Here is a 25,708-nt window from a genome sequence, read left to right as displayed (position 1 = left end):
GCCAATCGTTTACCCTCGCTGTGTCCACAAATGCTTTAATGCTTGTTTTTGTTTGTATACCATGCGTTCACACATCGTTGATCCAATTAGTTGATACTTGTTGTCTTAGTTGCCATCTGCATGGAGGTTTCTGATATAGCAGCATCAACATGGCGGGCGAGGCATATCAGACGATTCGTATTATTATTTCGTGAAAGGAAAATTTCATTTAAATTTCACGTATCCAAAGTTAATAGTCTCGTATACTATGAATACGTGATATGAAAGGAGGCATAATGCTATAGTCATAGTTCTCACTTATTTAACCTTCTACGATTTTATACGATTTTACTTCACTTTATGACGTGATTATTTTAAATGTAATCAAATTTTGCAACAGTGACTAAATATTAAAATTAGGAAATATCTTGTTTTTCTTCTATTAATCAATTTCCACGGGCGCAGTGGCAACGAGATGCTGGTGGATGTTATTACTTTTTTTACTTGAAATGATTCCATACTGAATTCTTTAAAAAAATGTAATATATGTATATATATATATTTATTACAATATATTAATATATTATAAATGAATATAAGCCAAGGCCTAGTGGTTAGAACGCGTGCATCTTAACCGATGATTTCGCGCTCAAACCCTGGCAAGTACCGCTGAATTTTCATGTGCTTAATTTGTGTTTATAATTCATCTCATGCTCGGCGGTGAAAGAAAAGATCGCGAGGAAACCTGCATGTGTCTAATTTCAACGAAATTCTGCCACATTTGTATTCCACCAACCTGCATTGGAGCAGCGTGGTGGAATATGCTCCAAACATTCACCTCAGAGGGACAGGAGGCCTTAGCCCAGCAGTGGGAAATTTACAGGCTACTTATGTTATGTTAAATGAATATAACATTTCTCAATAATGTACACGGGGCTGTAAAACCTTCCGAAGGTGTAATCATGTTTATAAGGTATTTAACTATAAAGTATCTCTTGGTTACTTGAAATATTATTTAATCTGTTTATTTTCTATTGCAGAAGTTCGTTTGTAGGTGTGCACTACTTGTTTTTAATTATTCAACGAGATATTTAAAAGTATGCTCGTAAATAGACACGAGGCGAGTGGAAATATTAATTACAGTAAGAGCAGAAAGATCAATTGGCTCAATAATGAGTTTATTGTACACGTTGCTGCTTTTTTCCCGAAAATATTTAAAAAACAAGTATCAGTATATGATATTATTAGCTTTTATTCAACTGCGATAATTTAATGTATCGTGTAATTTATTTGTAGGGTTTCGAATTTCGATATCAGTAAAGAAAATAAAAGGGGAGTGCAGAAATTTGAGCCAAGGTAATTTCCGAATTGGTTCAGCAGTCACTAGAACTGGGTCGAAAGTAATTTAAAGTTTTTGTCCAATAAATACAAGTCAAGATGCCACGCCAATGTAACGTACAATTAAAATTATAAAAGAAATATGTTTAAGTAAAATAAATTATTAAAAAAAAAGCTCAGCAAGGTCAGCTTGATAAACAATAAACTAGAAACTAGGCGGTTTAAATACAAACAAGCACTACTCAATTTTTAAGTGCTTAATTTGTTTTTTTTTTTTCATGATATTGACAGTGGTGAATGGATAGAGTAAGTACATAAGAGGAAGTTTGAAAGAGGCACCGGTAACCGAGAAGCTATGTGGAAACTGGCTGTCACGGTATGGGCATGTAATGGAGGAATGAGGACCATGTTGCGAGGAAGGTTTTGAGCATGGCCGTGGATTGATATAGAAGACCCCTTCTTCTATATCCATCCATGTCCAAAGAAACGATGGATGGATTGTGTGAAATACGATATGGTTGGAAAGAACATTACTTGTGAGATGACGTCAGACAGAGAAGTATGGAAGAAGATATGCTACGCCGACCCCAAATAAAATCGGGATAGGGACAAGAGGATGATGTTCTTAGTGGTGATGAAAAATATATTGGTGAAACCGACATTGTCGACAGTACACTGTTAGAAACCGCGGTGGAATAAACTGTAAGTCAATCATGGCCTAAGGTTGTTGTCTAGCAACATGCCAAGAATGCCACAGGTATGCCCTTTTTAATATAAATAATAAAAAAAATAATCGTAAATTAGATAATATTTAAATTTAATTATATTTTTTAAAGTGTATGGTGATTATTAATAATATTTTTTGCAGCTGTTAGATTCAGTTTTATTTTTTAAATTCGTTTGTTATTAAACATAGTTTTTCATGTTATAATTTGATCAAATGATACGAGTATAGTTGAGATATCAAAAAATCAAGATTTTTTTAACCTTAATGGAAATAAATTTTCGCGGAAGAAAGATACTTCGTTAAAATTATTTCAACAAAGGGAATGGCCGTCGAAATATTTTTTGTTTTAAATACTTTTTTAAAAGTCAACAAAGAGGAAAAAGGCGTTGTTAAAATGCCCTTTGAAGTCAGCGAAATTTTCCAACAGGCACCTAACGAAATTGTTCCTTTAGTCTTCGTAAATGTGATCGCTCTTAGCGCTATTTTTTCATAGAAATGAATCAAAATGTGAAAGTGAGTGTACCTGGTTTTTAACTTAATTTAATTTAACGTAATACTAGTACACTTATAAAATTCAGTCTTCTATAAACGGTAACATTCATGTACAGTAAAATATTATTTATTTATTTATTTATTTATTTATTTATTTATTTATTTATTTATAAAAGCAAGATATTGTTAAGATTTTTGCCCGTGCGCCTCCAATTTTATAAAATAATACAGTCGCATGGATAAAGATAGATAACTAAAAATAATATAATTAAATATGATATGACGTGTAATAAAGTTTTGCTTCAAATTAGGTCACTTACGTCAAATATCATTAAAATTCTTCCGCGAAGTTACATCATTATCTACGCTAATTAGGATGATAGGTATACGAGTATGAAATAGCATCCACGGTGTATTTTCATGAAAACGGCGTTGAAAATCTAAAGATTATACAGCGACCTAATTACCCCATCTTGTAATTGCCTTGTTTTGACGTCTACCCTTTGAGAGGCGTTCGTTATTTCCGAGTTTAAAGATATTAATAACCGACTTACTTGGTCTGTCTTCTGCCCCACAAGTAAGTTCGGAGATGGTACCCTTATATAGCCTTCGGTCGTGTTTTTCGCTAATACCCTTTTGGCGATGATAAGATGATGGCTTTACAAGCAAACAGTAATTACGTCCGTCCAATTACCGCTTCAACTCAGGGTAACGAGTCATTGCAGCGAAGTTTTGTTTAAGAAATTAGAGCTCTCTCGTTTTAATGAGCATCCTTATGTAGCTTGTTTGTTAACATTTTATAAGCAATACTTTTTTATATCCGTTGTGGTTTATATATATTTATAAAAAAAATATTTATTCTATAAGCGTTCCAGAAATATTCATCCACTTTTGATAAAATTTTAGTGTTTTGATCAACGTCTGAAAAGATTTCCAGCCCAAAAAGAAACGAAATTTTTTGTAGGTTTTTCTTTCAATAAATACGTTCTAAGTCCCCTCATTCTACCCGTCGAATCCGGGACAGGTAGCGATGTTGAATATAAATAACATTATGTAAGTGTAATCACAATTACAATGATACTTACAATATATCCCCAGTAATATATTTTATCTACAGTAAGTGATTTTTATAATTGTGATTCAACGAGAAAATCCTACCAGTATTTTTGCCACCTTTCCTCATGTCATGATTTTTGTTTTCAAATTTATTATATTATTTATAATATAATTATTTCTTTATATTAATCAGCACTAAATTATAAAAGGAAAATATATATTGTAAAAGGAAAATAATTGCGATGGATTTTTACTATATAATTTTTCTTATTTAAATTATACCAGAAAAATTAACTGTTAATTATATATATGGATGATATATGATATAGATACAAGCTGATGTTTTTGCAACTCTCCAATTAAATATTTTTATTCTAAATACATTAATATATAAGATTTTTTTTTAGATTTGGTAAATGGACAAGTAACAAGAATTTATCATATTTTAATATAATAGTTTTATTTATATATTGCTGAATAAACAGAAGATGTCTGTTATGGATCAGTAGACAGAGCCTGTAGATCTTAACAGAAGATATCGGATTCAAATCTGGGTAAGCACCATTGAGCTCTCATGAGTATTGTATTGTCATGTTTTAGATCATTTAGTGCTCGGCAGTAAAGGAAAACTTAAGGATTATTGCATTTCCTAGATTCTAAAATGTAACTTTTTATTTAATTTATATTTTCATTACATTACTAACTAAACAAACCGACTTCTAAAAATGAAAGTACTCTATTTTTCTACGTATATGTATAAAATATATGAAATTTATACAATTCCCTATTACAATTTATGTCATATTAATTTCATACTTATTTTAAAAATAAGAGTATAGTGTTACTTTAAATAATCAGTAGTCCTAGTTCGTTTAAGTCATTATTTTAAGTGCTTCGATATCTGAAAAGTTTTGCTAACTTATCCTATGTCACGGATAGCCTGACTTCTTACATGTGGGTAGGAATATATTTAATAATTACGATACGATATCGGTAAGCTTTAAAAGACATATTTAGAGTCAAGATTGGCAAAAGATACGAAAGGATTGTGAAATAATTTTATGAAGTTATCGAGCTACATTATAAGTAAAGCTACAGCTAGCTATTAACAGCAGATGATAAACGTGAATATTTAAGTAGATAATTTTATGTAGAAGTTTAGTATTTGTAACGATTAAATACAGTTATAATTTATAAAAGTTTTGGTCCGCGGCTTTGCTCGCGTTTTAGGGGTTGATTGTCAGGTATTATTATTTATTTACATTAGAATAACAAATAGGCTATAATTTTTCAGTAGTTTTTGCGTGAAACAGTAACAAACGTCCATACATACAAACTTTCTCCTTTATAATATTGGTAAACATTGGGTAGAAGAGAATATAAAATTGTAAGACATATTTTTGTCTACAAGAATAATAGATATTATAAATTATATGTTTAATTTTATTGTTAAATAACTGCAGTCTACTGATTTTCATGCGATTTAAATTTTATATTAAATTTAAAAACAAGGACTGTGTTTAGGCTAATTTTGTTTATGTGATTCACATGTGCTTGCAAGATAATACTTTCAAAAAAAAATGTTTCTTTATATAACCCTTATTTGTTCTACTTACTCGTATATGAATTCAATTTATTATGCACCTATTATAAAAGGTAATAAAAGCAAGAACCTATATAAATATAATAATATAAATTTCCTACTGCTGGGCTAAGGTCTCCATTTCGTTTGAACTTTGATCTTATTCGACATCGCTGTTTCATGTGACAAGGTTTCATTTAACACATTCAGGTATACTCATGATGGTTTCCTTTATATAAATAATATATAAAGCGGTGTTTGCCCGAGTTTTACTCTCTTAATCTTCGGTTAAGTTGTAGATGTTCTAAACACTAGGCCATCTCATAATCATAATAAATAATAACATAATCAGCCTGTAAATTTCCCACTGCTGGGCTAAGGCCTCCTCTCCCGTTGAGGAGAAGGTATGGAGCATATTCCACCACGCTGCTCCAATGCGGGTTGGTGGAATACACATGTGGCAGAATTTCGTTGAAATTAGACACATGCAGGTTTCCTCACGATGTTTTCCTTCACCGCCGAGCACGAGATGAATTATAAACACAAATTAAGCACATGAAAATTCAGTGGTGCCTGCCTGGGTTTGAACCCGAAATCATCGGTTAAGATGCACGCGTTCTAACCACTGGGCCATCTCGGCTTATAATTATTGATTTGTGATCGCAAATCGGTTCAATCCTACGTCAGAAGTGTTTTCATTTTTTTTTTTAATTTTAATCGTTAACGAACTATATAAACTTTTAGTATTAGCTCCAAATTAGAAACAGCTCGTTGTCTAACTTTACTTTAATACAGACAACCAGAAGGTAGCTACGTCATCTGACGCGACGCGCCGTAGCGGTACGGTCGGAGTAGCGTCCTATAATTTCAGGCGCACTCTCGGTGTTCGCCGACTAATTTGTCATCCGAATATCAAATTACGCATGAAATGGCGCGTAACAGGAGAGTCTGCTCTGGTATCACGGATTTTAAAATAAAATTCAATTCGCCGCGTGCTCGCAATACGTAATTGCAGCCACGATTTGCTGACAACTATGTTCGTAATTGGCAAGTAAATTTAGCGGAATCGTGTAATTAGTTTTGTGTACGATTGTTGACGTGAGGGCTATTTTCAGAGAATACAAACATTATTAAAAAGTCATTGCTAATGATGCAACATGAATGAGTTCGTAAATGTTTTCAAGCACGGAAGCCTGTAGGTGTGTTGTTACCTATTTAGTATTTATATTTAGACCACATATTTAAAATTATTTCACATAATGTAATATTAATTGTTGTTTAGTTAAAAATATACATATAAATGATTGATATAATGATACATTGAAAGATAAGATCATCAATAAACATACCGTTTGAAACGCCTATTAAAGTCACATTAACTAATTTTACTTTAATCTTAAACGCAATTGTTTGATGACAATCGTTGACGTAATAGATCAATGAGCATTTTGTTTTGAGAGCGCATTAGTCGAACTGCAATTTAGATAATGATGGATAGTACACTAAAAAACAGCAGTACCAAAAGTGTTACAAATTTTACGGTGTAAGGGTAAAATTCTGTTTCAAGATTTGAACCACGCTTATAATAGATAAAGTAAATTCAAAACGTGTTAATATTAAATAAAATCTGAATTTATTTTATATAAATTATCATGAAAAAAATTATTTATATCGGCATCAAATAAAATATTGTTTATAGATAGATTTAGCGATAATAATCGATTTGCGAAAGACGCGTCCTTCGAGGGGTTCGTTGAATCTTCAGGGGAAGTTACTTAGGGCAATAGTTTTTCCGCATTCACACAATGAAATGGCATAAGACGTAACGACATCTAATTAATAACGTCTATCATATCTCTATTGCTCGGCTTATGTGCTGGGGCGAAGGGGCTTAACATACTCGTAAGAGGATTGCTTATGGACGCATGATTTACCCCGGAGGTCGTTAGCGAGCGATTTTTATTTGATATTACTCCGATAATTACATCCCACGCTAGTTTCATCAAATAAATAAAGATGTTTGTCTGTGTTTAAATATATCAGTATATTGAATAATTATATAAAATTATATAATTTAATAATCCCTTATTTGCATGTAGTGTAGTTTTTTTAAACAAATGTATGTAATTTTAATATTTACTACAATTTTGCTTAACCACCTAGTAATATTAATAGAAACAAATAGCAACATCAGTTATTTTAAATAAATGTTAAATTCGGATAATTAATTATCAATAAATTAATTTAAATTATAATAAAATAAATTCTCGAATTTAAAGTTAACAAAGATAGATTTTAAAATTAATTAATAGATACTAAGATATTGAAAAAAGCAGTAAACAAAATAATCATATTCAAAACAGTCTAGCAATTATATAATTAATTTTTTATCACATCCACTCTAAATATATATTATATTTTTTATGCATATTATGTGGCAACTTTTTGATAAAGGGTTGAATGTAATGCTGTATAATGTGCATCGTATTGTTGGTACGAAGTTATTCTTAGGGTTTTTGATTATTATAGTCTGGCTAATGTTATCGATCTATAAAAAGCCGTTGGTGATTTAGGATTAGATCCTCTCATTTTTTTAACCAAGAATACTATTCTACTATTCCTAATTGGATTATAAGTTTTAGTAACAAAGCCAATGGCATATGTTTACGTTCATTTAAGTCAAATACGATTTATTAATTTTTATATTCATTGAATAAATATTCTTTCAATAAAGTAAAAAATATTTATGAATCCATGAGAATTGAGAAATTTAATTCTAATAGTGATTCGTTTTAAATTTGATGAAGAGCTTAGATTGTTCATATTTTATTAATGTTTCATACACTTTATTTGAAGTGTAACGCAATGGCTTGATTCATTTTCATTTATTTTGTGCATATCTGCTAACAATCAAATGGTACGACCGGACATGTATCGCCTACTGATGTACAATTCGGTGGTTTCGGAGGATTCGTTCCTTGGGCCATTGGTATCCCCACTCCTAAAATAGTATAGATTGGTATTCTTCTATTGTACATCATACCCATAAAATAAATATAAAAGTACTTATAATCGACAAATTTGTATCTACTAATTATATGAATTGCAATTTCAATGGTATCTATAGTCATTTCTATTAGACAAAAAATCCGTTGAATGAGATGGGCATGTAATGTAAAAAATATATATATACAATGTAAAATAACGTATTTAGTAATATAGCTGAGAAATAATATATGAATATAGATTTACAAAGTTAGTAGGTTGTGTTATAAAATCATAACAATGATAAAAAAACAGTCTTTCACGCGATTTTAAAACTATCAATTGATTTGACTAGAATAAGTAATCGTAGAGTACATATTTCACAGAGTAATTGCCTGCACTTTAAACGAGTGTTGAAAGTATTTAGACTTGTGGACAGGTAATCTAAGACTCAAATAGTCAGATGAACGCAGGAATATAAGCAATTAAGAACAGCAATAATTACTCTTTTTTACAAGCGTTTATTTAACTTGTAATCTTGGGTTAGAATAAATCTTGCAAGCTGATTTACATTTTATATTACTATTTAAGATATCGGTATATTTATTTATTTTAAGTAGGCCGTCTAACTAATGGACCACCTGATGGTAATTGGGCACCACCACCCAAATATATTGCCAGTGTGAGATATAACACATCCCTGTTCGCAATTGTTCGCAACTATGTTATGCAAGACCCCGCAAATGAGAACATAACAATATTAAGTATTGCTATTTGACAGTATAATATGAAATGAGCCGGTAGGATCCAGACGCAATTGCACAAAGCTCTACCACCAAATTAATATTAAATTATTTTTAAAGTGGTCACGTCTGAACTAGCAACATAGCTGTAAGCAAACAGACATTTATGGTCGTGTACAATATTTGCGTAACAAAAGGCTGATAATTAGTGACACAGCGGAACATCACTCCATATCAATGTGCTTGACATGTTTCATGTTAATTGGATAGCATGGGACAATAGCAGGACAACTGGATGCAACCCGAGCATAGGGCGTCGTTATTATGACATATTGTTCACGATTGAAACAAACGATTTTAACTATATATGCCTGGACGGGATATTCGCTGAATAAATCTACAAACGACTAATGGTCACTTTGTCAGCGGCCGCTGTCATTTTGTTTTCTCTGTGACTTGTTAATAGATTTTTCTACGAGAATAGATATATATTGTTGTAGTCTATATTGATAAAAGTTGAAAATGAAAGGCAGAGGCAAAGAGCGAAGGTAATCGGACCTGTTAATACGAATTAGTAAGATGCAATCAATAATTAAATATTTAAAAAAATATTTTTAATACTTGATTTGACATGTACATGTTGGCTGTAAAAAAACCAGGAATTGTGAACGTTGTACAGGATCCAACCATTATTCAGGCATATTTTTGTCTTTTTAGATTATTTCTTACTTTTGCTTGTATATACAAAGATAATGTCGTCCTTACCGATTTCAGCAACGGCAGCCAATCTCAAGGGAGACCAGCCAACTACACACGACATAATAAAATGCTCAAGTGTCTACACTAACCCATTTGCGCTCTCTATACCCTTACTACCATAATCCGATGGGCCGGCAAATCCGATACGACCTGAAAGAGTTCAAGCGCTGGACCAATGGCTTTACGTGCTTTCCACGGGAGAGTACACCATACCAGACTCCGGGCTATTACTGAGAATTTTTCAATAGAAAAACCCAAATAATTTTTTATCAGCCCCACCTGGGGCGGAACCCAGGTAGTCGGGATCTGCGGCCTTATAACTGGTCACTAGACTATGGAGGCAGTCAATATGCGAATATAAAATACTTTGTATAGGAAATGGCAACATTTAATATTAGCTTGATATCGTGAAAGTCAACAACGACTGTAATATATAGTACTTAATTAATTTATATTATAACGTCATTCGCTGGACACACCTTGTTATATACCTGTAATATTATTTAGAAAATAAAATAGATTTAAGTAATTTCATATTTAGCGAAAAATTATTATTTAATATAAAACACTTATAAACACAAGTAAGGATAGTTACTATTTAATATTAGATTCAAATGAAATACAAAATCATTCCCGGGTTTTCGACGATACCTTCTATTCATCATTATTTAAAGGTAACTAAATACAATATGGTAAACATTAAACTTTAATATGTAATCAACGAAGTTCTCGAAATATTTTAAAGTATTCCATTGAACTTTGAAATATCAACGTAGGGCATATTACGATATTGAGGTTTTTGTTTTGTGTAAAAATGTTCTTTATCAACATACGTATACTCCATCCAGATTAGTAAGTAAGCATACAAACGAACTACGATCTAACGTCAATGTTAATAAACACAGCTTATCCTTATATATTTTTAATATTTTCGTACTTAACGAGAGAATATTCGAGCCTTATTTAGTAAATATAATTCAAATTTATTAAACGTTTATTACGTGTATAATATAATTTACACTAAAAGGGCATGTGACCAATTCGACCGCAAGACTTAATGGAGTGTCGCCATTAAACCGCACTCCGTTAAAAGATTTAATTCGATAACTGTACATAGTCACACGCATTTTCAGGCTTTTAAAGCTAAAGCCTGCGATAAAAGCAATTAAAACTTTAACAACATCAGCCCCTGCTCTTTCCAATGTCCTACCTCAATTTCGGCGTTCAGTTCGTACGGCAAAATGTTAATATACTTCCCTGACCCCGCTAGCATAAAATCTTTTCAAACTTCAATTATTCATACGCGTTTCATAAGTTTTTCTGTTCTAAACAAATTTGTTTTTAGCTTCTATGACAGATAATTTTTCAAAAGTGGTTGTACGCGAGTCAAAGATAATTTATCTGTCTCAAAAGCTTTATTTATTACGCGTTCGCATCTTCGTTGAGCCCCTTAAAGTTGTTGGTTAATGGAGCTTCTTTGCGGCTGAGACGTCACTCACTTTCGAGGGAGTGGGTACGAGCAGGATGGCTCGACATGTGGTCAGCCGGTCTTATTTTTTCCCCCTTTTAGCAGTCGACGGGTTGATGGAAAACGAATGAACAGTTCGGATAAGTATTATCGATACTTATGGTTGTTTTTCTTGTTTATTTGAGGAAAAACTGTTTAATGTTGTAGAGATTATTTCGGTGTTGTAATATTTATTCATTCGTATAAAAACCTTACCAGATATTTCTCCGTGCATTATATGTTTTATGGAAAGATATTATTTCATGTAAATAACAATGACGTAATAATATTTAAGACTTTTATATTTATGAATACTAACTGGTATCGTTAAATAAATTAAATGTAGTTATCGTAAAATTAATAATAATAATATTATATTATCTCTGCTGCTGTTGCACCTCATACAACTTAAGTCATTTTATATATTTTATATAAATTTATGTATATTTTAATTTTAGTTTTGATGTGTAATAAATAAAAACAATATGTAGTCAAAAAGGCCTGCTTTATTGTATTACCTTTCCAAGGCAAATTGTCATTACCGCTCATAGTCTTTGGAATTGTAAAAATATTAATCATTCCATACATCGCCAATACGCCATCAACCTAAGGAACTAAGATAATTATGTCTCTTGTGCTGGCAGTTACACGAGTTTTTAACCTTGAAATACAATCATATTATGTATGGTGGTAGAATAAGTTTTATAATTATTCATCTGGGCAAGTGTAACCTTTGGCTTGCAAAGAAACAAGTCGAATAGAAATTTATCGATAATCTTTTTATTTTGTAGCTTTTATTTGTACCGTTCGATTTTTTAGTATTTTTAACAAGAAAAAATGAATTGTCGCCCTGTTTTTCCCGTTAATTAGGTCAGATTTTAAAAACAGAATAGAGTGTTTAATCATATTCTACATTTTCCAAAATAGTTTCCAATATTCAGTTTCCAGAGTTATGTTGGAACAAAATACGTCCGCTATTTACTACGTTAAAACGTTCACAATTTTCGTTCTCTTTATAAATAATAATGTCCCATAAATTTATCCTTTTAAAAGAGTGATTTATGCATAGACACGTTCTAGTAACAGATTTACTAATTAAATTGGCAACACTCTGAATTCCATTTATATTTATTATCAAGTACTTTAATATAATTGTATACTTGAATTTTATTTAGAAATAAAAAATGTGACTTGAGAATAATTGCAGAAATAAAATGTAGTAACAGTGAGATTTACCTGGCGCGACGTGCTCTTGATATAATTGTGTAATTACGCTGTAAGCATCCTAACAGTAATTTTGCTTTAAACATTGTAGGTCATTTAAAAATAAATTTAATAAATAGCTATGAAATTTTATTCAAAATAACGAATGCTACGTAAATAAAAACACTCAATTCTTCGAAGGGACCTCCTTTTAATCTTTGTGTTTAATTAGTTCAAGGATTTGATGAACAAACAAAATGAAAGTGGTATTTCATGTGTGGGGATTAGGTGAGTCGAAAGAGGGTAATTATGATTAATGATAGTATATGATTCGATTCCACTTACATATTATAAAGGGGTAATTTTATTGCCTCCTCTTGTTTTTGAAGTTAGACTAATGAACACGATGACTCGACTAATTTATCGTACTTGTTCATTATTGTTTATTTTATTCCGATCCTTTCTAATGATATTAATGTGTATAGTAATAATATAAAGGACTCGTCAAGCCAGTTTAACACCACATATTAATAATATTCATATTTTAATAATATTTATACACTTAGTCAACTTCGAACACTTATAATGTTTGGATTACGATTTCTGCGGATGGGATCTGCTGCAGCATGGGATCTGTAGCTAGTTGAATGTGCTCAACCTGTCGGTCGGTTTCGGTATAACTGCGAGGCATGTGTTGATTCGCGGATGATCATCGCAATCTAAAGTCAGCCAGATAATGGACAGGTCCCGCCTTCCCGCTTCAAGGCTGCCGAAGCAACGAGAACAGATATCACCTCTGACGTAAACGCACACCCTAGCTCGTGGTACAAAGGAATATTTTAATTTGTACCCTGGGTAGTTAAGAAAAGTTGTATCAGCTGGAGAGGATATCTGGGCCTCGGTAAGAAGGTGAAAGTTAACGGCTTTCAAGTTGCAGTTCAGGCCACTCATGTTGCAGAAGCCCACAGTGAGTGAGTGGAAAGAGTTGCCTTATGATGCCTGCTCCGCTTGCCCCAAACAGTGACGAATGCAAGATTGACCAAGATCATGGATGCCCAGAAAGGGATTCTCCACCGATGGTACCCTCCTTATAATAAATAAATGCAGCTTAAAATGATTTAGTAGTATCACTTAATACTTTATAATTTTAAATATATTAATTACGTGAAAAACAACTTTACCTCAAAACAATATATATTTTTAACATATTATAGTAGCTTATTAAGCGAAAATTAGTATTTAAATTACAGATTATGCTACTAAAGTTACTAATAGTGTAATATATTATTCATTGTGTATGAAATAAATTACAATCAACTATATTTCTATACAGAGGTGAAGTAACAAAATGTATAATAAAAAATTATGTATGATAATGTATTCATACGTTAACAATTATTAGATATATAGCAACAACAGTAACAACTAATGATAAATATCATAAAGAATTTACTTTAAAGTTATTAGATATTTTTTAACATCGTGAAAACAACAAATACAAAACTTTATACGCCTTTTGAAACAACTTATCAAAAGTCCATCGACAGCTCTTGTCACACCATTGAGACGGTCAAAAGCGGTATTTGCATATAGATAGCAAACCAATACCGTTCAAATAACTTCAGCTAGTAAAAGTAATAACATAAAATGAGATTTTAAGGTTAGATCATGCATTATTTAGGTTCAATTTGAAAGCTAACGCAATGGGCGAGGGTCGTCTCGAATCGTGAACAGGCAAAATTGTGACCGCACAGGGATCTACCCTATACGGTATTAATGACCTTTGCTGTTTCAGTCATAGCAACTTATGTACGATATGAAAACCTCATTAATATTTTGCATGTATCATGTTACGTGTTTGTTTGTAAGTAAATATATATCTTTAAAGTAAGCCAGTTTGTGTAAGAATTTAATGAAGAATAGGAAAGTTTGAATATTTATTTCGTTCGAAAAAGCATGTGAGGTTTAGTATAAATTGAGTTTGCGATTTTTTTGTAAAATCTTATATAAATTGTGTGTCTATTAAATTTCTGTATAAAAACACAGTTTATTCTATAAATTATTCTATTAACATAGAATCGATTAAAGGCTTGAGCAACGTGTTTATATATTTTTTTTTATATACCTACCTTCTTAGAAGGTAGCGAATAGCCTCGCCTACACAAATATTTAAGCACGATTAATGTACATACAATAAGAAATGCTTTTATATCTCACTAGCGTCTTCAAACAGGCACTACCTAATACAAGTGTTTTTTTCAAATCGGACCAGTAGACCCTGAGATAAGATCAATGGAACAAACAAGCTTAAAAGCTTTATATAATAGTATAGAAATAATTATTAATAAATCTTATAACAATGTTAAAAAAATATTTTTTAAGAAAAATCATATAAGCAAATTTGTATTTTATATTTTTAATATTTAAAGAGCAGCAACATCATTTTACTCATAATAAACCGTGTTTATTTCATGTAAAATTAATCAGTATGACAATCCATATGTACCGTTTATTAAAAATATTTGTATAAAACACATTCAATTGAATTTATTACGAGAGGAACTAGTTTTGTAAGAGAATAAGTATAATTAAAAAAACATGAATATTTTCGCTATTTTATTATATAAAGAAAGATGGAAGCGTACATTTGATTTTTGGTTACGTATTTAACAAAAGCGAATGCATTCTCTAAAATTTTCAGCATAGCTAATTTTAAAATTGCATTTCAGTTTTTCGCTCAGCAAAAAGTAGATAAGGGGTTTTGGTGGTAAATAGATTCAGTAGAGCATTTCCATGTCTCGGTGGAGCGCGGCGAGCGGCGTAGGAGTACGTCCGGTGATCGTACACTGCACACTATCACATACTCGTTTGTTCGTAGTGCCGTCTGTAGTATATATTAATTTTGTACTTGAGGCAGGCAAAGAAATGAACTACTTGATGATTAGTTATATTACAAGTATTACTAACATCGTCAATGTCCCAATATCAGCACACTACGTATACATATTATAAAGTTAAAATATATAAATAACTATTAGAATGTAATGTCTTGATACTATTGCTACAAAATATAGCTCAAATAATATTTTTTTTACATATTATTTGTTAAGTTTATAATATATCGAAATAATACATTTTCATAGGTATGGAATGATAAATTTGTAAAATTATTAATATTATTTAACTTTTGACAATCTATTAAATATATAAATAATATATAAAATAATAATTAAAATTTTAACAATCTATACATTGCACAATGCAAAATATTTCCATAGAGGTATTTTTATTCGAGACTAGCGGCATATAGGAATCGAAATATAGTTTCAGAATATTATTTTTATGTGAGCATGCTAAACGCAATGAATCGGTATGTTAATGATTGGCAGTTCTCGTAAATATCTAGCCATTATTGCTTTTATACAGAACATCTAGGGCTGCCATTGTTCAAATAACATAACAAATATATTTTTTTCTCTATATATTGCTTGCAAATTCATATTTATTTAGAATATACAAATGGTAAATTTGGAATTCATACTTTTATTAAAATAAATACTTATACGAAAATATTGTAAATATCACTAGGCAAATATTAATCTAATGCTTTACTCGTTCTAAGTTGTCAGCTGCCCTAGACCACTCAACATTATATTAGCAAGAGAGACGAGATTTATAAGGACAAAATATCCAAGGATTTCTCCTGAGTAAAGTTATCTGCAGTGTAACAAAACCTGACACGAACGGCTACGTACGTTAATTACATAAAATTGTGACGTCACTGGGGAGGATCGCTGCCTTAGGTGAAGTTGCACGGATGAGTTTCTAAATTCACTGCCGTTTAGCACACAATAACTAGCTTTGGAATAATTCATTTTAACATAAAAATAGTATTATGAGAAAACTTTATACAATACATTTATTGCATAAGTTCATCAATTTGAATAAATGGGTATACCCAACTGAAAAACCTACTAAATACACAAAACTTATAATAGAAAAACCTACATCATACATGGCAGACGACGTTTGTCGACGGATTTCTTATAAAATAATAAATGATTTGAAGACCTATAAGACACAGATATTACTAAAAATATTTTAAGTAGTTATTATATTTTTATCAATAAGAGTTAAACTTTATCGCTGTTGTGTCGACCTACTATTAACAAAAAGCGGTAAATTATGTTTTTCAATTATGAAAATTTTCATCATAATAAATTAAAAACATCCGGTGGAACAGTTCGAAAATGGAATACGCATTATCATTCATTCTACATTTAGGATTACGCCGGCATAAGAAACAAAAGAGTGAATGTTCAAATACCTGTTTGTAAGGCGAGAATAAGTAACTAGGATTGGGTTATTGTTAAAATAAATTTATTTATTTTGAAGATAAAAATTTACTAAAATTTAATAGTATCATCAACATCTTGAGATCAAAAGTAATATTTTCTTTAAGTATTCATTGACTCTCTTGATTATTATACGAGTACATACAGACAAAATTCATAGTATCGAATAAAAAAAATCTGTTCGATTAGCGATAGGAAATGGTCTACCAGCGCTATTTAAAACGGGCTCTTCATTAAATAACTAAGTTACTATCTCCTACGTCCGGAAACAGAACTAGAATTAAAATGTAAGCTAGAAAGCCTTCGCGTTTGAAAAGTTTAAAGTATTTTCTCACGGATAAGTTTAAATTAATGTAGAGCCTGTGACGCTCTTTGCTTTCTCGTGGAGGCTGGCGGGTTTGTCAATTTTTTATTAGCTTTGGAATACAATTACAATTAGAATTAATCGTGAAATTCGCACAAGTTTAAATAGAAATAATAATTAGAGTTTTTAATAATATCTCTTTTTAATTTAAATTAGACTGGCAAAACTGTTTTCTCGTTGTAAGTTGTATATATAATGTTACTGTAAGTAATATAGACCACCTCGTAGAAAGCCAAAACACCTACAAATGAGATCTAAAAGTTGTTATGACCCTAAATAATACATTTAAAAAGTGAAGAATGTTTAGTGTAACTAAAAATAAAAACATTGTATAAATTTAAAATGATGCAATTTTTGCACTAATTTTTTTAAGCCAAAAGAGCCGTGGAACACGTGTGTCTTATCCAAAAAATTATGCTTTTAAATCCGTGTACTACAGATATTTGTTTTATATTTGCTTAATTTGTGATCATAATTAATTTAGCGCTAGTCAGTGTAAAGAAAATCACGAGAAAAGTCTGCCACAGATGTAATTCAAATTGGAGTTGCGTTTTGGGATAAGCTGTAAACAATCTCCTTAAGAGAAGGCCCAACCCAGTCGTGGGACATATTTTTACTACCAGGCAGTATCATATCACAATTTGAGTTTGAGGATTTTTTTATTATGTATTTGGTATTAATATAAATGTCTGTTCGTAAAGACATTTTAATTTTAATTAGGTACATAAAGTTTAATTTAATTAGTTGATTTCAAGATTAGATTATTTCTGTTAAAAATAAAAAAAAATATTACATTATTCTAGAGCTTTGAACGACTTTAAACGCTTATCAAACTCGTTTTTGCAAATACTTAATCATCGACATAGATCATATGTTTTAAATAATTCAAATTTTGTCTCCAAAATGTATTCGCCGATATTCATTCAATGTTAAGTCGGAATGCGGAAATTTACGATTCTTTTGATGAGAGCTAAGATTAATTTGGAAGAGATCAAGAACTCAAAGGAAATTTTAGAAAGTAAATGCATTCATAAAGGTTTTTAGTCTCCCGATAGGCACTCTTTCATCGTCAATAATGTCTTTATTAAATTTATGGGCTTTCACGTGCACATTCAGTGACTTTATTGCTCAAGTCACAACTAAAATTTAAGCTTTTACATAGCTTTTTGTCCTTTGCTAAAAGGTTTTCAAATTGTACTGACATTTTGGGTTGAAATTATTCGATTATTTTTTGATTCGAGTGTCATATGTTAAAAATATAAGCGTAATAGGTGGAAAAATAACACTGCTGCTTTTTTACGATATCGAATCCTGATTTCACCTTAGCATTTATAATGAAATTTGTCAGATAGCAGTATATATTTATAACAAACCTGTGATGACTTGAGCTGGAGTGCCCTGTAGTGGAGCTAGACATAGGAGAACGAGCTGGGTATGTGCCGGAACCACCATGTCCGCCTTCAGATATCACGAATTCTGAAACAATATAAAATATATTAATAATATTTTTTGTGGTTACTAAAATTAAATGTTGCGTATAGTCGGGAATTCGATCACCTTATTGATAAATTCTTATATTATACGCCGTATGCTTGTTTATACCTTGTTGGTCTAGTGTCTAGTTTATACAGCCGATGATACCGGGATCAAAGGTTCAAATACCTGTTGGGATTTTGAGGAGAACGTTTGGAGCTTAGTCCAACTCGCGACACTACTGCGAGCAGATAGACATACGAGTGACAGAATTCAGTGAAATTAGATACATGCAGGTTGTCTCAAGATGTTACCCCTCACTGCTCAGTATGTGATGAAATATAAAGACAAAGTCAGCATATGACTTCAGTGGAACTTCAGTGGTTCTGACCTGACGGTTAACTGGGCTGGGTCATTTCAGCCATTCTATTTTCCGTAGTAGCAGCCTTGTTTAAGAAGTACCTCAGTAAGTAGGTCAACATTTTAGCCTTATCCAAGTCTTCCCGTTTTTTGGTAGTATTTTTTCTTTAACATTTTATGTTGATGCGAAAATATTATAACAAATAAATGTATTGCGTAAACACATGTAAGCAATCATATGTAAATTTTCTCACTCTCATAATCCGGTGGAAAGGAAATCTAATATGATCGAAGAGAAATCAGGCCTTCCGCAGGCACGGAAGCGTAACACTGCCTGCTTCCTAATCCGGGGTTCTTGACGGTAAAATTGAAAAGCTACTGTTTGCCCGACCATAGATTTGAACCCGGAAGCTTATGGTCTGCAACCTATTAAAGTATTTTTTATCAATATAATGTGCGGAATAATAATTTCGCTATAAGACACAGGCGTAAGGTGGAAAATTTATCCACTGTTAATTACTTTTCTGTTATACAATATTTCTTGTAGTAACGAAACGACCAAGCTACATTATTTTGACTGAGGTAAAGAGTACGAGTTATCAAAAAACTCTTTGACAGTGCGAGTCATATAGTCTCGTCTTGGCAACTATTTACATGAAAATGTTTTTGGTGGGATTTCATTTCTTTTTGACAAAAAAAAATATAGGTTTTTTTATTATTTAGAATAACAAGGAGCCTCAATATCAATTTTCGGACATCTAGCGTCAAAATTGCGAAAGTATCATACAAATTGCCATCCTCTAATTTAAGAAGTTGAAGAGTAAAAGTTACAAGTTATCATCATCAAGTGGTCATCGGGGAGTCAGTGACGAAATCAAGGCTTTTTAGATATAAATGAAATCTAATAAGCTATGCAATTAAAACTTTATATGTTTAATAAGTCTACTATTGACAACAAATCCCTAACATTTTGTTAAAAACGACGAAGCGCTTCTAGAAAAGGTGCCTCTACCGTGGCCTCGAAACAAATCAAACAAATGTGCTACTGTTGAACCTGCTAATTAGTAACAAGTGAATGTTATTACCATGTATTCGTGTTTTACGAGTGAGTGAGTGAGTGAGTTTATACACAGTCGTCTAGATAGCACTCATTAAACATTAATGATTCTTTTGCTAAAAAGCAATACTGTATATTGCTGCGAGTCGAGTGAAATGATGATTGAGCCAATATAATTATAAACACACCCATCATAAGATGCGTAGTTGGCGCCGCTAGGATGGTGTAATGTATAGGTAAAATTTCTGACATCGCTAGTGTCTGTGGGCAATGGCAACTATCATTACTATAAAAATATCATCAGGTATTACTAGACTAACTTACTAAATAAAATGTAAATAAAAAATACTATTTTCTTATTTAACTTTGTGATTTTATAAAAAAGTATATAATACTACAGTAAACCGGTAAAGTACCACATTGTTAAGAAAAGCTCGTATAAATCATACATAGACACGAAATCCGATTACATCTGTTCTCGACAGAGCAAAGCCGATCTCCTTTTCATCTCCGCGTGTTGTCTTCGTGTTCTGCCTTCTCATCTATCTTTGTTTGAAAATTCCCTTGTGCATTGTAAACTAACGACTTAATACTCCAGATCGACATGATCCTGTCCTTTTCAAATACGCCAACAACTCTACTCTCGAATGAAACCAAGCTACAATTTAAAATAAATATAAAATATTTCATAAAAGCCATAAAATTAAATATATAACAATTATTGATATATATTTAATTATTTGTTTTTTTTTTGTTGTCGTTATAATTTATGTTAGTATATTGATGTCAAAAGTCACTCTAGAGTTTCCTTTGCTATTGCGATATTTCTTTTTACTGTTAATAATAAATTATATACTGATACATTTATTAACATTTCAAAAACAAATATTGATCATTTTTACGTCTTACCTTTATTTAAAAATGTGTAATATGGCTTATCGAATTTTAAGCCTTGTCTTATCACAAGCAAATAAAAAAAACTTACATTTTAATACCTTTATTATATGAGTTTGATGAGTATAAAATATAGATAAGTCACGGTAAACTAAAACATATACCAAAATTGAAATTAGATGAAAAAATGTCCTCTGATTTATGATAAAAATATTGAAAATAAATAAGAAACAGATAGTGCGATGTTGGCATTAGCAAGATGAATGGACGGTAATTACATAGGATTAATTTATAATCAATTACTTTGTAACAAATTAAAGTAACTAATACACTGAATTATTTCCAGTAGGTCAATTTTGCGGTCCCTTCGGATTGTGATGGAGATTAGAATGCACTTGACTGTATTTGCGCACACATTTATGCACTATAGTTATGTCCTGCGCAGTTCACTAGTCACCCTCGAGAAGGGCTGACGAGGCTGAAATCCGTTAAGGTTAATATTTTTTTTTGGCAATAATTATATATTCTTTGTAATGTGGATTGAGATTGAGCTCTTGTTATTTATGAATATTCGAGTTGAATTTTTAACACTAACGATTATTACGGATTTAGAATTATTTGTATTTTAATTTAAAATCTCAGATCAATTGAACAATATGAGCTATCAAGAAAAATAAAATTTAATCCTAACAAAATCATTAGCTTCATTAGTGAGGCGACTCATACAATAAAATCACGAAGCGTATTTTTGCAGACAGAGGTGGAATGGGATCGGTCTCACGACGAGCGCTAACTATCAATCCTTCTGTCACGCTATCGACAGGGCATTTGTTTGCTTTCACCATTTTTGTCTTAGTGTTTTCTCGCTCCTTTGGTATATTTTCGTCGCATGTCCGGCGCCGTCGATCAATCTATCGAGTGTGGCCTTTGAGCATGATATATGTGGACTTGTCTACGATCTTCACCAACTGCATGTATTACGTATTGCAATTTGTACACGAGTATTGTCTATTTTATTTGAGATTTTATCTCGTGGAGAAGTCTCGACCATGAAATGTTTTTTATATGTTACGTACAAACTAATTAAAAAATCAAAAATAAATCAAGGAAGACAACCGAAATTGACTAGGTGACATTTATTAATTAAAATTTTGCCGTATGTTTCGTTCTGTAATTAATACACTTAATTAAATTAATTAATTAAATTTTCGGTTCGTAATACGCATTCACCAGTTATGTATTTAATGTGATATTACATTCAAACAGATAACTATGACAATGTTTCCTAAAATAAATATCACACTATTTTTTTTTAATACTTATTTTGACGTGTCTGTAAGAAAAAATACCATATTTTATAAATCTTCTGTAGAAAATTGTCACGATACTCATCACTTATGATATTTAATATAAACGATAATATATATATTATTTAAGCTATACACTTAATATAAGTCAGTTATCTTCTAATAAATTAACTAAAACATACAATTTGATGTGACGATCCCAAAAAAATAGAATTAATCCTTATCGAGGCGAAATAAAGGTTACTTTACGTTGAATTTTTCTGATCTTCGACCACCGTAAAGCGGAGGTATTTTAATTTTTGACGAATGTTCTAGCTGAGATGATAGGACGTGATGAGATGATTCGGAGTCCCGCTCCCCTTGATAAACTGCCGCCTGTCGAAATTCAGTAATACATAGCTTCCCGTATTCCGTTTTGTTTATCATCTTGCAAATGTATTACATAGGTCTTCCGGCTTGTATAATATGTAAATATACGGCTGAAGCGGAAGAAATGAAAACAAATCTGTCGGCTCCTCGTTATTCATTGCATACGTAATGTTTATTTATAGCTTTATCTGTATCTAAATCGATTGTAAAGGTATTTACTGCGTGTAACTGTGAAACAGTCACAACAACTTTATTTAGCAAAATTTCATTTGAAATATTACGTGGTTTTACACACACACAGCCAAAGGGGAACATTTACGTTTATATTAAATTGTATACGCATCTCTGTATAGTTCATTCCTAGCGCTCGATAACAAGTAACAAATCATAGTAAATAGTAATTATGTTAATATAATATTTATTTAGATATCTATAAGATCAAGCGTCATGGTCGTGTAACATTGTTTCTTTGAACTGTAAAGTTTACTATAAATCATTATTAGTTATTTCATTATAAACTATGTGAAACATTGTCATTAGTAAAATAGCAATTTAACAGTACTTTAATTTCATCTCTTAGAGGAGTGTAATCGAGAGAAAATGAAAATTGATCGTTCCTAACTAAGATAAGTTTGGAAAGTTATGATGGAATGGAAGTGCTTCCGCGACGAGCGCGACGAGTAAAAATGTTCGTCACTGATTTACTTTCAAAGTAAGTAATTATTGTTCAAACAAGAGAAGGTAAAATCCATTTATCAAGCCTTTGTTGTGCTATCAGCACTGGTAGAACTCTGAACTATCTAAAATGATTACTATATGTATAAGCTATCCTCGTAGTTGAATACTGTTCCAATTATGATTTTATGTATAATTATACATAAGAAATTTCTTACGGGTAAAAAAATATTGGATTTCGCAATATCGGGTATGTAATAACGTAAGCAAATTAAAATCGGTCAAACGTGTAATATCGGTTATGAGGTTAAAATATAATACTCTGGTGTATATTCCGTATTTACCATTTTAAGATGAACGTTTCATATTCGATATATAAAGATGAAAGGTGGATGAAAATATGTCAGTTAACATAAATATTCATGTAGTGCTTTTATGAATACCATATGAGGTGGTGGCTATTTTTCATATAAAATCGGCATGGAATCAAAGTCCACATGTCCGCGACTGCCTACCTTAATTTTCCTCCATACCGCACGCACTGAATACCAAAGAAAGGACGGACATCAGTAAACCCGTCCACTACGAGATTTCCATACAAATTTTCCATACCATTGCATTAAAATATGAAATGATTTTATTAAATTATATAAAAATCTTTTATATAATGGTATATTAGGAAACAAACACTCTATGTGATTCTCTATAATGTCGAGTAAGATCCGACCATTCCAGAGTAATTTCGCTTATTTCGCCCCAAATTTCTTAATCACGTTTACGGCCTTTTGAAGATCGTACCAAGTTTCGTAAAGTTTGTGTGTAATTTATTGTTTACCGTCACTCTTTCGTTTATTTTGCTAAAGTTAACAATGCAAAACATTTTTGATTATATTTAATTTATATAAATACATATATTATAATTGGCCTTTTAGATAATAAACGAATTATATTTTTTTTATGAAAAAAAGAGTAAGCTTTAATATGTGTTGTAAATTAGAAATATATAAAAATTGTTGTATGTTATTCCAAAGTCGAAGATATTTAAAAAAATGTATGAGTAGTTATTATTATTTACAAGATTATTTTAATTTTAATGGCTTTGGATTATATGCAAGTCCATTTGCCTAAGTTTACATTACTTCAGTGTTATTGTTATTCTATCGCAATACAACAACACTTTGTATTTAAAGAGTTTGAAGGATGAATAAACCAGTGTAATTACATATACAAGAATATAACATTTACATGAACAAGGTCCCAAAGTAGGCGACTTATTGACGAAGTAAGAATGGTTAATATTTTTACAGTGAGAGTGTCTATTAGGGTGAATACTTAGCATCGTATGGGCCATTTGTTTCCATTCAAAATTAAACAAAAGACTTACGAGAAACTTAATTACATTAGGTATGAAATGAAAATAAATTAAAAATGATGAGTAAGTATGACTAAGAGATTATCGATTAATAAGATATCTATTAACGATAAATTAATATTACCATTTATATATTTTGATTTTAATATTAAAAACTATAATTTATTTAACGTGAATTATCAAATTTAAATATTAAATGCACTATATTCACCTAAGGCGTTGTGTAGACAAAGTAATAACTAAAATAATAAATATGTAATTTATAATTATTATTAAACCGTTTCAAATAAGAAGTTATTCTTCAATATCAAAGACGCAAGAAATTTGACATGGATATTTTAACTAAGAATTTAATATTAACTAAAATGGAGGTTATTCCCCCAAAAGTTCTGAACACAGTCGCTAATAACGAAACTTGTGGTTAATAGGGTGGGGTAGCGCACCGAGCTTGGGTAAATTTTCGAGACAATTCAATAGGAAAATCGGCCTTTGTGAAAGTTCTATTGTGTGATACATTTTCTGAGCATCATGTCATGAAGCCTTGTATAATCCCCGCCGGAATGTAATTAGGTCTCTTGCATAATCCTCACGCCATATTCACTGAACGAATGCGGTAATAATATTCAGGCGATTTGTAAGCGTTGTTTATTCAATACGAAAGACAAACATAAAAGTAACGGTTTCCTTTTCAACAATTTCATAGTAAATTGTTATTCTCATTTAATAGATAAAACAAAATATAGGTACTTTATTTTACGAGATGGATTATCGTAAAAACTATCGAACCAACGAGAAATTTAGTAGTTTTTGTTTTAATGTATACAACATTTTAACAATTATAAAAAAATATATATTAATATTTAATGCTATAATTATTATGTTCGTGTGTATAGAGGTACGGTAATAAAACGAAACTCTCACAGATTTATAGATACATATAAGCACACTTTTATCGAGAGTACATTTTCAGCGCAATGCCGCGCGGGCATATCGAATCTTTATGACGTCATTAAACATATTTTTATGAGGACACCGTGGTGTAATACATTATTAGTTAGAGGGAGTTAGCGATACAATCCCATTTCATTGGTCAGTTATTCGCAAAGTAAAC

At 31.1% G+C, this 25,708-nt stretch overlaps 1 protein-coding gene across 2 annotated transcripts in view; it reads right to left on the bottom strand.

Annotated features, from left to right (window-relative positions):
* Ten-a (Tenascin accessory) overlaps positions 1-25,708 on the bottom strand; it is a 315,700-nt gene that overhangs the window by 94,040 nt on the left and 195,952 nt on the right. For both annotated transcript variants that reach the window (XM_026635395.2, XM_064217160.1), the window contains exon 6: positions 18,464-18,566. In XM_026635395.2, coding sequence (XP_026491180.2) covers positions 18,464-18,566 — 103 coding nt within the window. The remainder of the gene's footprint in view (positions 1-18,463; positions 18,567-25,708) is intronic.

The sequence above is a fragment of the Vanessa tameamea genome, chromosome 3 (genome assembly GCF_037043105.1).
Source record: "Vanessa tameamea isolate UH-Manoa-2023 chromosome 3, ilVanTame1 primary haplotype, whole genome shotgun sequence".
Taxonomy (NCBI): Eukaryota; Metazoa; Arthropoda; class Insecta; order Lepidoptera; family Nymphalidae; genus Vanessa; species Vanessa tameamea.
The sequence above is the reverse complement of the archived record's forward strand: the minus strand, read 5'-3'. Positions and strand labels throughout refer to the sequence as shown.